Source organism: the organism of the source record quoted next, unplaced genomic scaffold, assembly GCF_019419815.1.
Source record: "Pyrus x bretschneideri cultivar Hongxiangsu unplaced genomic scaffold, Pyrus_bretschneideri_v1 Contig12, whole genome shotgun sequence".
In the NCBI taxonomy this organism is placed as follows: Eukaryota; Viridiplantae; Streptophyta; class Magnoliopsida; order Rosales; family Rosaceae; genus Pyrus; species Pyrus x bretschneideri.
This window is the reverse complement of record NW_025999413.1, coordinates 4,889,328-4,903,812: the sequence shown is the minus strand read 5'-3', so window position 1 is coordinate 4,903,812 and position 14,485 is coordinate 4,889,328. Positions and strand designations below refer to the sequence as shown.

The following is a 14,485-nucleotide window of genomic DNA, read 5'->3' as shown; positions in this document are numbered from 1 at the left end:
TTAACAAAGTTTATCTAGTATAAACGTCAACGAATTTACACCCCCTACTATTAGCCCAATCGTTTTCTGACCATTGTTGCAAGAGCACTTTCAAAATTATATGTAGAATCAGTTGGTATTCTTTATTAGTAAAATTAGTTTAACTATTTGTAGAATCAATATTTTATACTTTATTAGTATAATCAGTTTGCCCTACAAAAAAGAAGGCCTCCACTGAAGCAATTTTCTTTCTTTTTATTGACAACGGGGCATAAATTCGAAGGAAAATAAAAGATTACTTACATAAGAACATCATAGAGCCACAAGACCTCAATTATATATGCAACTAACAACCAGCAACAAGAAGGAGGGCTTGCTTAAAAAGACTAGACTCAAATTGCATGATAACCCAAACAAGCCAAATCTTAGTAAGAAAATTCATTTCACTATAAATATGTCGAATTTCACAAAACTAACTTTAATGCATAAGAGCACGACAACTCAATACTAAACTTCTCAAAGGATGAGATCCAATTTACATTAAAATCAAGTGCAAGTGTAGAATCAATTTTCTTCATATCCATTTGATTCCATCCACAACTTGCATGATCAATTTTCTTTATAAGGCGTCGTTTTATCTAAACCCCCACCGAAAACCAACTTTTTAGATCAAATTGAAACCATGTAATGTGTCACCAATAGAAAATAAGCACGTTAATTAATATTTAAGTAATACTTCCACCATCCACAAACACGTCATATGATTTACAAAATATAATTTAAAATAAATAGTCTCCCCATCATTGCTCTTTCCAACTTCATGCTTGTATATTCCATGAAACAATCTTGCATCATTGATTACACCCATTTTCATTTTGCGATGCCTTATTTAAAATGTACCGAACGAATCTATTGTCATGTGATGTTTTTGTCCAATAATACATTATTATGTGCAAGTTTTATCAATATGACAACGCATTATTAAACCGGAGCGCCTATACCTTTGCAACTGTTTTATGGAGTCTCAAGACACTTACCCACTATCAAAAGTCAAAAGATTAGTATACATTTTCCTTTACTTATATATTTGGAGAAGTTTTTTAACGTGTCAGAAACACAGTCAATTATACCAAGTATCAAAATACAAATGATTGGAAAAAATTTGTCAAGTATCCAATAACTTATAATATGATAATTAGTGTACTGGGCCGTGTTCACAGCACACCAAAAAATATCTTGCATGGTATTTATTGCATACAGAAGGAGCCAGATTACGCTGAAAATGAGAGGCCATGTGAGTGAGTAGCACAAGGTTTATGGTTTTATTTTCACCCCCCAACCTAACACCAAACTTTGCCTTCATTTCGTTTGGCCGAATTTGAATGTGTCGACTTCCAAGTTCCAACCGGCCTGCCTTCACCTCTCTCTCTACTTAAATTCCACACCATGAACGCAACCACCCGCAAACCAAATATAAATACAGAGATGCAATAAAACATAAAAAGAAAAAAATTAACCAAATAAAGATTTGCTTATAGGTATCGCATTGGGTTAATTCTCGCAATTATAGTCATTAGGCTGAGTTGAGTCCGACGCATTGCACTAGGCGTAAGTAAACTGTCTCTAAAACAAGAAGTTTAAGCGGCATTTGACGAGAATTGAACTGAGAAACGTGGATAACACAAAATAAAAGATATGAAAAATAAAATAATTATGGATATCCATCAAAATAATCATTAAATTAAGGAAAAACTAATGAAAAATGATTGAAAACTTTGAGTTTTAACGAAAATGACAAAATAAAGGGTAAAGTGAATAGTACATGATTGACTTTTTAGTACAAAAATGTGGTTTTTCACTAAAGTGAACAGTACCAGGAGTTTTTCGTTAAAGTTCCCTTAAATTAAAGACCTTACTAGCTAGCTATCCATGATGTGTAAGTTTGATGCAAAGCAACCATAACAAGCAAGAGAGTACGAATTACCCCTTTTGCTAGGAGAAACATGCAAAATAGCCAATAATCTATCGGTAAGATCGAAGAATAGCTCCACAGAAAGTACATATGATTGCTTTCCAAGATTTCCAATAAAACGGGACGTAGCAGAATCTTGTAGCGGTCTTCATGTCCGCCACGCTCGCTCCTCCGCCGCACCGCGAGCATATTCCCGCCGCCGGCTTGCTCCCCTGCACTTGCCTCTTCTGATCCACCAGAAAACAAAACACCACCATCCTCTTTCAGTTTCGGTTTTGGTTTCGCTTTTTAACAAACTTCTGAAGAGAGAACAAAAATGTGAGATGTTGGCTTTGGAGGTGAAAAATAAGAAATTAACATTTGTTTATATACGCATCAGACAAGTTATACATCGAGCAAGTTTTATTGGCATTGCGTCGTTTTTGACCGTTGGATGAGTAGGGGATGATGGATCGTTAGGTTTTGGGGGAATAGAGTAGTTCGGCGTTTAAGCATTATGGATCATGCAACAAGGCCAGTATATTTTTGCCAGCTGGCTGGGAGTGATGGGAGATGAGATCTTGGCCGTACATGTGGTGGCCTGACGATGATCTGGTGATTAGTATTGGGTCAGACGGTGAATATGTGGGTGGCAGTTAGTAGGTCTTTCGGTTGGAAAAATTTTTAGGTGTACCCTCACTCATTAAAATTTTTTTGGTGTACAAAAAGTGAGGGTGTACCAAATTTTTTTGGTGCACCCTCACCATTATGAGTGAGGGTACACCAAAAAAATTTGGTGTGCCGGGTACACCGAAAAATTACTCTTTCGGTTGGCCGAGTTAAATGGTCAAATCCTTGAAAATCCAACGGCCATCTGTCTTCCAACTTCCAAGTGGGAAAAAAATGGAGTTAACTTCTGTTTGGCTACTGAGAAAATTGGAAAGGAAAATTGACTTTACACATGTGGCGGTTGGAAACATTATTAATGCGTCAAATGATCCATCCTTTCAATTAAATGACTTATTAGGTCAAATGTAGCAACTCACAACTAAAAGATGATGTCCATTTTAATTTTATGGTGTCATCAAATTGCATTTATAACTTTCGTTATAAAATCAATTTAACCAAGTGACAAAGATGGTGATAGAATAACACATTTTACACTTATGTGGAAAATTGCTGTCGTACTAAATTTTTTTGTTATCATTGACGTTTAAGTCGAGTGATGTTTATTTTTATTTTATTTTATTTTTTTGCTTTTTATAAGTGAAAATTTTTATGTTCGATTCTGATCAATATCGAGTCTGATACTTAATTATAATTGACTTATTAAGTAGGTACACTAATATATGTATATACATTATCTTATGTTCGACTTCAAAAGATTGGAGATATGCAAATGGAGGAAGCACATTAAGTGTATTTTTAAATTTATTGCCATTTTTATCAAAAATTAGTTCTAAAAATATTTTTAACAAAAGTCCTTTAAGCTATTTTAAAAAGGAACCGGATCTCATTCGGACCCAAAGGAACTGAACTCACTCATTAAATGATCCGAACCATTAAAATTTGATCAAACGGTTACAATTATTATAACATTTAAAGAGTCTCTATTTGTAACTGTTAGATCAAATTTTAATGATCCGGATTATTTAATGAATGAACTCAATCCCGACATGCTCAATCAATGGGCGAATAGAGTTTTCAAACGGCTATATATTTCAAAAGTTCGTTTTCGCCGGTCGTCCCCATTTTTTCATGAAGCTCGTCTTCAAACGCCATTGCAGCTCTCTCACCTCCTTCAATCTTCAAAATACCAAAACCCCATCATCCAAACAATCCAAAATCCTCCAACTCTGCAAGTTGGGCTTACTCTCCGATGCGATTAGGGTCCTCAACTCCATTGATTCCGGCGAAATCACCCTCAAACCGATCCTTTACGCTTCGCTCTTACAGACTTGCACCAAAGCTGTTTCATTCAACCATGGCCTCCAAGTACATGCCCATGTCGTTAAGTCCGGCCTTGAAACCGATCGGTTCGTTGGGAACAGCTTGCTTGCTCTGTATTTCAAGTTGGTTCCGAATATGTCGGAGACTCGGAGAGTGTTTGATGGTCTTTTTGTTAAGGATGTGATTTCTTGGACGTCGATGATCACCGGGTACGTTCGGGCTGGAAAGCCTGGAAATTCGATTGAAATGTTTTGGGAGATGTTGAAATTTGGGATTGAGCCAAATGCCTTCACTTTGTCTGCTGTGGTTAAAGCTTGTTCGGAGGTTGGGGACTTGAGGCTTGGCCTGTGCTTTCACGGAGTTGTTTTCCGGCGTGGGTTCGATTCGAATGATGTGATTGTTAGTGCTTTGATATACATGTACGGGAGGAATTATAGGTCGGAAGATGCACGCCGGCTGTTTGATGAAATGTCTGAACCAGGTGCTATATGCTGGACATCGGTTATTTCTGCCTTCACAAGAAGCGATTTGTTTGAGGAAGCATTGGGGTTCTTTTATTTGATGCAGAGAAATCATGGGTTGTCGCCGGATGGTTTTACGTTTGGGACGGTATTGACTGCTTGTGGCAACTTGGGGAGGCTGAGGCAAGGTAGAGAAGTGCATGCTAAGGTCATTACATATGGACTTTATGGGAATGTGGTTGTTGAGAGTAGCTTGGTTGACATGTATGGAAAATGTGGGTCAGTAGAGAATGCTCGGCGTGTTTTTGATAGGATGTCAAAGAAGAACTCAGTTTCTTGGTCTGCATTACTAGGGGTGTACTGTCAAGCTGGAGACTTTGAATCTGTCGTTAAGCATTTCAGGGAAATGGAAGAGACCGACCTCTACAGTTTTGGAACTGTCCTTCGTGCGTGCGCAGGTTTGGCAGCTGTACAACACGGGAAAGAGGTTCACTGCCAGTATGTGAGAAGTTGTGGTTGGAGAGATGTTATTGTAGAATCAGCTTTAGTTAATCTTTACGCAAAGTGTGGCAACATAGATTTTGCCCGTAGAGTTTTTGTGAAGATGCCAGTTAGGAATTTGATAACATGGAACTCCATGATTTGTGGGTTTGCTCAGAATGGGGGAGGTGAAGAAGCTCTTAAAATATTTGATGAGATGATTAACGATGGGATTAGGCCGGATTATATCAGCTTTATAGGGGTTCTTTTTGCTTGTAGTCATGCAGGTTTGGTTGACCAAGGACGAAGCAACTTTATTGCGATGACAAAAGAGTACGGGATTAAACCTGGCATTGAACATTATTGTTGTATGGTTGATCTTCTAGGCCGTGCGGGGCTACTGGAAGAAGCTGAGAATTTGATACAGAATGCAGATTGCAGGAACGATTCGTCTCTTTGGGCAGTTCTTCTAGGTGCTAGCACAACCTGTTTGAACCTTGCTACCTCAGAGCGCATAGCGAAGAAAATGATAGAACTAGAACCGGACTACCATCTGAGTTACGTTCTTCTAGCTAATGTGTATAGAAAAGTAGGCCGATGGAATGACGCCTCGGAGATTGGGAGGATAATGCAACAGAGAGGGGTTAAAAAGATGCCGGCTAAGAGCTGGATTGAATCCAACGGTAAATTGGGTTCTAATCTCCATGTCGGAGATGTGGAAATTCGTAGTAGAATCAAATTTCCTGTTGTGTAGGGGTATTATCTGAAAGTCAATACATGTTCTTCATTGCAATCCATGAAATTTGAATGGTTCCCATTTTTCCCTACTAAATCGGATAAGAGAATTGCGCTTAGTGTTGGAATATTATTGATATTTAATTTAACAAATGGGAAATACAGTACATGTTCCGTCGAACCTGGTACATTTATACGATACAGTATTAGATGCATGAACAAATGTGTTTCTGTACAGTGTAACACCGCATGGAGTTTATCACATCAAAATAATTACAAATCCTCTAGCTCTGAAGTTGCCTCATCAGACTCGTCTTTAGTTTCGGAAACCGTCTGCTGGTCTGAGTAGAAGGCGTATCTCATCTCTTGGCTAACCAATTTGGCAAGGTCATGCCTGTTGGCATCTGTATAGGCATCAAGAACGGCTTTGTACAAGGAATGATTTGGCTCTGTCTCTTCATATTTCAGCTGGCTGTATATTCGCTTCACACCTTCAAGCATACCAGCTTTTCCATAGCAACGTACTAAGTTAATATACGTTACAATGTCTGGTTCCAAGTTTTCATCTTGCATTCTCATGAACATGTTCAAAGCCTTGTCGATCTCCCCAGCCGCCCCATAAGCATGTATTGCAACATTATAGAGAAAAGAATCAAGCTTTACATCAGCTTTTGTGAATTTTTCACAGGATTCGAGCGCCAAAGCATGCATACCCACCATAGAGAAGACAGAGGTGATGATCGCTTGCCTAGAGTAAGGTTTCCCTTCATGGTAGGATGACTCTAACTGCGTTACGGCTTCAACTGAAACACCTTTTTTCAATATCGTGAATAATACTTTAAAAGTCCCGATGTCTGGCAAGAGTTTCCGAGTTACCATCTCATGCAATAATTCGCCACATTCTCGTAGCTGCCCATTAATGGCATAACATGACATTACCTTGTTAAATGAACCGCAGTCCCTCACTAGACCTGACAGTTTCATTTCCTCTGCTATATCAATGGCTTCATCAAGCATGCCCACACTCTTGTAAAGATATATCATGGTCGCATATGTTATCTCATTTGCCCAACCCTTGGCTCTCAGTTTTTCAAAAACCAATTCAGCTTCAGTCACCATCCCACGATCTGCATAGAGATCGATCATGCTGTTAGATGCAACAATATCTCGGGCACCCTCTAGATCTTTCAACTTCTCATAGAGTACTTTCGCTCCATCAAGGGAGTCCACCTTACCATATGCCTTTATGAGGGAAGTAAGAATTATTTGATTTGCAGAAATCCCAGATTCTTCCATGTGCCGAAAATACTTTAATGCTTCCTCAACTCTGCCAGTTTCTACAAATCCGTTGATCAAAGAACCATATACAAATTCATTTGGTTTGACCCCTGAATTTACCAAGTCTTGGTACACATCAACTGCATCAGAAAGCTGGCCAAGGCGAGCGCAGCATGCAATTAGAGCAGAGAAGGCTAGAGAGTGTGGCTTAAAACCCATTTCCCGCATTTCTGTTAAAACATCCCTTGCCTGGTCCACTAAATCACCTCCTGAGAACATCTGAATGAGAGAATTATATGTGCAGTTATCGGGCCAAGTCCCATGATTTCTCATGCCCTTGAAGAGAGAAAAAGCTTTATCATAAAGCTTTGCCTTGCCATAAGCTTTGATCATGACGTTATACTCCACAACATCCTTCTTCTGTCTCACCAAGTCTTTCTTCCTATAGAATACCGCCTCAGCTTCAGTCCAAAATCTCTTTTCAGCATATGCATCTATAATTGCTGCACATGTCTTTGATGACAGCTCACCAATCAACTGACATTTCTCGTAAAACAACTTTGCCCGAACAAGCTGTCCTTCGTTAATATACATCTTGATGACACCAGGAACAGAATGCTCATCGACGCGCACACCAGATTTCTCCATATCCCGAATCACAGTCTCCACTTCTCGGACCATGTTTCTCTCACATAACACATGAAGAATAGTCCTGTGAGATACGATGTCTGGGGAAAGACCCACCTCTCTGATCTTTGTATAACAGTTCAGAGCAGCATCAATGTTCCCCACATCAGCATACAGAGATAGAAAAATGTTATAAGTTCTTGTGTCAGGAGAAATTCCCCTTTCTTCCATCTTACCAAGCAAAGTTTCCGCTTCCAACAAATGACCATGACTTCCACAAGTAAAGATCATAGTGTTGAAAGTTATAACATCCATTGGCACCCCAGACTTCATCATTTCTCCAAACACATTAGCAGCATCATCAAGACGCCCTGCCTTCCCGTACAAATCAATCAAAGCATTATATGTAGATGCCTGTCGTGGTTTTCGATCAGAGTTCTGTGTATCCAATGAGGTCGTAATCTTTGACGTGGGAATTCTCCCACCTGTCTTGAAAAGTTCAGTGGACAAGAAGTGCTTAAAACTAATAGGCTCTGAGTCAGAACCATTCACAGAGTCACCCATAGAATCCAAATCAAGCTCATCGAGCTCAACCTTCCCAGTACACCAATCCTTATAAAACTTGTCTGCCCTATCAAACTCTCCTGCATCCTTCAATGCCCGAACAACTGTATTCATAGTAACATCATCCGGAAACATTCCCCTCAGTTTCATGTGCTTAATCCACAAAAGCGCTTCCTTCACAAGGCCTGCTTTCCCATACACATCAACGAGCATTGCATATGTGTTGTTCGTTGGCAGAACACCCCTTTTCGCCATTTCAATCCAACAAAGCCTCAATTCATCCCACTTCTGAGCCCTACCCAGTTTCCGAAGCACCACATTATAATGTATTACATTGGGAACATACTCTTTCTGTGACTTGAACCACTCGAAAACGCGCAAAACCCTTTCCCAGCTCTTTTGTTCCTTGAGAATCACAGTCTGTTCTTTCGGATTCAAATTTTCACCTAACGAATTAAGGGTCTTTTCAACATCGTTTTCGGACTCTATAGACCGTAAAATCGAAGGCAACATGCCTCCATACCCCTTCTTCTTACCATTAACAGAAGAAACTTTCGTGGGCAAAACCAACGATTTAGAATGACACTGAAGCTTAAACCCTACCAAAACCCTAGAACCTCTCAAATTCTGCTTCTGAGCTCGTGAATTCCCAATGTTTTCGACATTCGGAGAATTGGATAAGCTAAATTCTAGAAAAGCCCTAGCTCTGAAAGGATATTGATGGGGGTTTCGAAGCTTACTTGGTGAAAAAGTGCGGCTGTGAATTAAGCCCTGGAAACTTTCTTGGCCTAATTCCATGGGGCTGTAACTCTGGCTGTGGAGCATCATTGCCTGCTTTCTACTCGGACTCTTCGGCGGTGGGGGCTCGCCGGTTTTTTCAGCTCAGAGTGTGTTATTAGGGTTTTTCCCCCTGCAACTTTGTCCTCTCATGTAGGAACCAGATGAGCCTCGGGGCTAAAACCGACCACATATTCTGAAACTTTCATTACAAATTCACTTACAAGTTTTTTGAAAAAGCATTTGATACCTGCCTAAGGCCCTATTTGGCAGATCGGATAAAGGATCGGATAAGATTAGTTATACGGATTCGGGTGTTTGACGTTTACTCGTACTAAATAAGCGCTAGATTAATTTAACCGGTCGGATAGGATAACACGGTATACACCCGCTTAATAAAACCAACCAAAACGTCCAGATTATTTAGTCGGGGAAGAAGAATATGGGAGAGAAAGGGAGGGCGTTTGGGGGGTGTGGCGGAGAGAGCTGGGGAACAATAATTTGGGATTCTTCTGCAGTCGGGGAAGAAGAAGGGAGAGAGAGGGAGGGTGTTTGGGGGGTGCGGAGAGATCTGGGAACAAAAAAATGATTTCACTTTTTTTAAATTTTTTTTTTTTTTTAAGTTTGATTCCTCCTATCTAGTATAATATCAAATATAGTATAAATAATACGGTCACTAGTCTGATACTGCACCAAACACCCGACTAATTTAGTCATTACTATCTGGTGGCTATTTATCCTATCCGACATAAATAGTCAGTACAGTCCGAGCTGCCAAACGAGGCCTGTGTGCTTTTGTGAGGTATAAACACTTCTGAGTTATATTTTATCCACGGATGTGCTATCCACACACAATTTTTCACTTCTCAAACACCTCTTATGAATTTCTGTTTCTTGATCTTCTTCAATTCATCCGATAAGTCAAAAATTAAAAATGTATGTCAGAAGTAAAAAATGATGTGTAAATATCACACTCCTTATCAACTAGAGTCAGAAGCACTTTGATGGTCAGCATTAAATATAAGTACTTATTTCATAATTACTTTTGAAGTATAAAAGTGTATGAAAATTAAATTCAATGAATTTAATAATTACTATTCAACTAAAATCCATCCTTACTTCGAAAAGTGTCACAGGACTTTATGTCACATGTTCTCGACAACAAAATTTACAATAGGATCCCAAGAAAAAAAATCATTTCCTAGTTATACATAAAGCGAAAACGTTCATCAAATAACTTTCGAACTAATTTTCACTTGAAAGCGAAACAGTTACCAAACACGTTAATGTTTTCAATTATTTATATATGAATACAGAGACTGAAGTTGAAGCAAATTCAAAACTGTAGAGACAATCGAAGGAAGGCCTATGTGACTAAAAATCATGAACTACCACTCAATGAACAAAAGTAGGAACTCAAAGAGCAACATCCATCTGACTGCACAGCCTAACAAGATACTAGTATCCCCAAAATCTTCTGGTTTGTGAAGAAACCATTGACCAAAAAAAAAAAAAAAAACAATCCTAACAAGTTTCTACCCGAAATCCATAGGTTTTCGCCACTTCACATTGCCTGCCATCATGGTGCTTCGTGCAGCCTCCCGCTTCACCTGTTCTGCCTTTCCGCTGCCTCGGAAATACGTGTATACTTGCTGCAAATGCGACACACGAAGAATTAGTTTCGATGGGGAGGGGGAGGAAATGCAGAGTTAGGGCAAGAGAATAATGCAAGGTGGTTAATCGTCGAACCTGAATAACCCAGATGCTGAGAAGGGTTTCGCAGACGTACAACCCAAATCCAATCAAGTAGAGTATCTGAAAGGAAGAAACAAAGTCTGAGTCTTCACCAGGTCATCAACTCAAAAGAAAAATTCAAACCACTGACAGAGCAGAATAACAGTTCAAGGTTTTCGATTGTATTGAAATTCTTGTCAGTAACACTGCTAGATTACTTTCTAGCTGAAAAACAAATTTGTCTCTATCTTGAAGCCTACATGGGATACTGAAAGCCCGAAACTTACCCCAACCGAAACATTGTAACTCAGCAGTTCTATGGCAGGCAAAATACCCCTGTCAACATGATCACAGATCATCACCATAGAAAAAACAGCTTCAGAACAGAAAGAAAACAGTATTCAGGAGGAAATATGATTAATATACATCATTTCATTACGACAAATGGAATACGACTAGAAGAAGCAAATATTGGGAGAACAGTTTAACTAACAAGATCTGCACGAAATCATAATTATAGGAGTAGCCCACACATGGATGCAAATTATACACTAGAGCAATGTCAAGCTGAAAAGTATGATTTTGAATGATGCATCCCTTATTCATTTTGTATATCTGCCTCGTTCCTCCCTAAACGAAAGAATGAATGTAACTGAGCCATTACTAAACCTTGTAGACTGCACAGCTAAGAAAACTTAACTTACGTGATAGATTTCCCTTTTAAAAAGATTGGAGGAGCAATTGCAGCGTAAATACAAAACAAAATATGGAGCTGCAAAAAATCAGGGCACGAAAGTGAGCTAATTTTCACATCTTGAATGCAGAAAATGTAACTGCAGGAAGAACAAAAATAAACTCACCAGATAAGACAAGAAAAACCCAACAAAACTCAGAGCACTATCAGTCCTGTAATAGATGGTACATAATTACAACTATGAGACCTAATATGTTAGGATGAAAAAACAACAGAAAAAAAAAGTATAAGATATAAGATAGGTTGGACAAATGACAGAGAAGTGCACAATCATCAAATGCATAGGCCTCGAATCTCGTAACAGTTTTGGCATAGTGATGTACAACAAGGTCATATCCATGGAATTTTAATTACCTCATAGCACGATAAAGAGGGCGATACCAGACGAAATAGGCTACAGGAACACTTGCTAGGAAGTAGATTATAGCCAGAAGCCAAATTATTACACCTGCAAGAGGATACAAGTTCAGACTAAATTATGAGTTTATTTATAATGGTTAATACGTTTACACTAGGTCACAGATCAAACCTTCTCCCTTGATCCAGGCTACGGTAACTGCCAGAAAATTCCACAGAAGACACACAATCAAACCTGAGAGATGCCATGAACTTTGTCAATTTAAGCAACCACAGAACAATTTGATTTAATAGTTTGAACTTAGAAGATCTTTTGGTACCAAAACAAGGTACGGTGTAAAAAGTTCAACAAGATCGACTCAACCCAACCAAATAAAGCAAAAGCAAATCTCAGCTCTGAAAATTGTAAGAAGTAAGTTTGAACAAAGCATGCGATCTATATTGCCTCTAGATCCTGCTTTCTGGCAATGATATAACTTTTTTAAGCAGTTTTAATCTCAAACTACTAAAGTATGTACAACAAAAAAAGCGATCAACGAAAACTATGCAATCAAATATCATGTGCAAACTGAGGCACCTGTATGGACGATCACAAAAGAAATTAAATAAAACTTAACCTACCCAAATATGTTGTGAACGCAACATACTGGATCCTCTGTAGATGGATTGGGATTTCGTTTGCAATGTCATGATGGATGATGGGGAAAAATGGAGGCCAGTTCTTCTCCTCTATAACAACTCCAGCTGCCAAACAAAACAAGGGAATCACAAATTTGGACTTTGGGTATCATAGTTTTTCACAAGAACATATCAGAAAAAGGATGAACCTCGTTGTATGGCATCTTCTTTCCGCTTTAGTTCCTGGAAATGGATAATAACATCATAAACTCCACTTACTAAATAGAAGAGTAACTTGTCTAAAAGCATAAAAATCTCATTTAAATCAATGTTGCAAGGACTGTATAATGGTGTCCAAACAAAAAAACTTGGATCAAATACTTTGTTCACCGAAACATTCAATCAAAAGTGGTTGATTATTCTTGTTCTCATTGCAACAATTACGTGTAACGGTCTGGGAAATTTGTTTGTGGGAAGGCACCTGTTCCCTCTTTTTCAATTCAGCCTCTTTAGCTTTGAGTTCCTTCTCCTTTGCTTGTAAACCCTAAAGCAACAAAAAATAACAAGGAAACAGAAACCATTAATTGCTTGTAAAACAAGTTAATAACAGATGAAAAAAAGCCTTGACAATGTGACTCAGCATCCTGCATGTATTGACCTACCTTTGAATTATCAAGAGGAATATCAATTGTTGCATTGCGATCGTAGGGTTCCGGAGGAAGGGGCGAAAGCCTTGGGTTTGCAGGGGCAACACCTCCACCTCCAGGATTCTACAAATATAACAAAACAAAAAACGTAGTAAAATGGAAAGTTACAAATGAAAGGAACGTTCTTTACAAATGCGATATTCTAAACTACTCTAATCTACAGGAATGGAAGCAATACAAGCTCGGATGCAAGGGGGCGGGAACATCCCCTCCAGTCAGATCAAATTCTCCAATTTCACATACCCAAAAACATTTTATTTCTTTCATTTTCTTCCTTTTCTAATAACGTAAACGGACGCTACATTGCGGATTTCAAATTCTTGTTGCAATCAAATATCAAAGAGAAACGGAAACAGATTGAAGATTTCGCGCAACATTTCAGCAATTCCAATACCGAAAACTCGTATACGTAAATGTAGGTCTGTAACGGCACTCACCGCAAAGGGATTGACCTCCTCGTCGGCGAAAGGGTTCGGATCGTATCGATTCATGGGGGCGAACCAGGAGATCCACGCTCTGGTGACTGTGCGACAACAATGGGAATCCTAATCGGGAATGCGAGAGTTAGAGGTTTTGGGAATCGGAATCGTCGATCACGGAAAATGAGAGGGATAGAGAGAGAGAGAGAGGGAGGGAGAGAGAGGGGTTATTGCGGTTGATTGGTGAGACAAAAGAGTGTACGTACGGCCTTGGTTCTAGTGGGAGCCGTTTGTTTCCTGGGAAAATTGAAACAGAAAATCAGAGAAAATATTATATAAAACCGTTTGGCGGGGAAGCGCGGTGTGGGGCCTTCTGTTTGATCCGACGTGTCATATTTTAGACATTAAAAAATGGAAAGAAAAAAATCGTAGTTTTCAGTCATTTCCTTATCAGTGAGATTTGGAGGCGTATTTATTTAATTAAGACTGTCACACTCACTAGATTTATTTTCATTTAGTGTATCGATAGAAATTAAATTTAAATGTAAGAGGCGCGTAACATCGTCATGTATTGGATTTGATTACTATTTAAATGGTTCATGTGCGTTCAGTTGTAAATTCAGAATTTGAATCTTATGAGGTCTCAATGTTCAAGGTTTAAGTTTGGATAAAAATTTGTCTGTGATATCGACGCAACCTGTCGAGATATGCCTAAAATGCATTACATCAAATACTTGGTAGGTACAAAAGGAACTTGTACAAAACATTTGGATGGTCCTCAAGGGACCTTCACATGTATATTTTCCAAATTCTTCTAGTCTTGCATTACAGGAATGCATCAAGGGAACGAAAATAGCGGTGATTAAATACAACCACAATCACTAAGCTATCAAATTTGTTTTAACTATTTAACACCTATCAAAATGGTTTCAACCAACCGCTAATTATTATTAACTTTTACTCTCCGACACACGTAAATTGTCTATGTAACGTCTTTATATTTCAGTATACCTCCTCACATGTGAGCAATTTATCAAATACTGCGGAAATCGGAATACATGCAGCCCAATTGGTCGTACCAAAACCAGTTTTAA

General features: G+C 38.8%; 4 protein-coding genes across 5 annotated transcripts; 1 reads left to right on the top strand and 3 right to left on the bottom strand.

The window, feature by feature from the left end:
• Nucleotides 1-1,673: 1,673 nt before the first annotated feature.
• Nucleotides 1,674-2,300, bottom strand: LOC103947847. Its single transcript, XM_009358815.3, has one exon. It carries the CDS (start codon nt 2,206-2,208, stop codon nt 2,002-2,004), a length of 207 nt encoding a protein of 68 aa, XP_009357090.1. The 5' UTR covers nt 2,209-2,300; the 3' UTR covers nt 1,674-2,001.
• A 1,310-nt stretch (nt 2,301-3,610) lies between these two features.
• LOC103947846 (pentatricopeptide repeat-containing protein At1g03540) lies at nt 3,611-5,636 on the top strand. The gene has a single exon (XM_009358813.3). It carries the CDS (start codon nt 3,689-3,691, stop codon nt 5,573-5,575), a length of 1,887 nt encoding a protein of 628 aa, XP_009357088.2. The 5' UTR covers nt 3,611-3,688; the 3' UTR covers nt 5,576-5,636.
• Nucleotides 5,637-5,666: 30 nt separating this feature from the next.
• Nucleotides 5,667-9,014, bottom strand: LOC103947845 (pentatricopeptide repeat-containing protein At1g73710). Its single transcript, XM_009358812.3, has one exon. It carries the CDS (start codon nt 8,851-8,853, stop codon nt 5,830-5,832), a length of 3,024 nt encoding a protein of 1,007 aa, XP_009357087.1. The 5' UTR covers nt 8,854-9,014; the 3' UTR covers nt 5,667-5,829.
• A 931-nt stretch (nt 9,015-9,945) lies between these two features.
• LOC103947843 (secretory carrier-associated membrane protein 1-like) lies at nt 9,946-13,463 on the bottom strand. Of its 2 annotated transcripts, none has more exons than XM_048577568.1 (12): nt 13,406-13,463; nt 12,928-13,025; nt 12,747-12,809; nt 12,475-12,508; nt 12,269-12,391; nt 11,820-11,882; nt 11,645-11,738; nt 11,397-11,442; nt 11,241-11,308; nt 10,824-10,872; nt 10,552-10,617; nt 9,946-10,454 (listed from the first exon to the last, which is right to left on the bottom strand). In XM_048577568.1, the coding sequence occupies exons 1-12, from the start codon at nt 13,461-13,463 to the stop codon at nt 10,338-10,340; spliced, it is 879 nt and encodes a 292-aa protein (XP_048433525.1). In that variant the 3' UTR covers nt 9,946-10,337. The 2 variants fall into 2 exon arrangements, with proteins under 2 accessions (XP_048433525.1, XP_009357084.2); XM_009358809.3 differs by having other exon boundaries at nt 12,928-13,035; nt 13,410-13,463.
• Between the last annotated feature and the right edge of the window lie 1,022 nt (nt 13,464-14,485).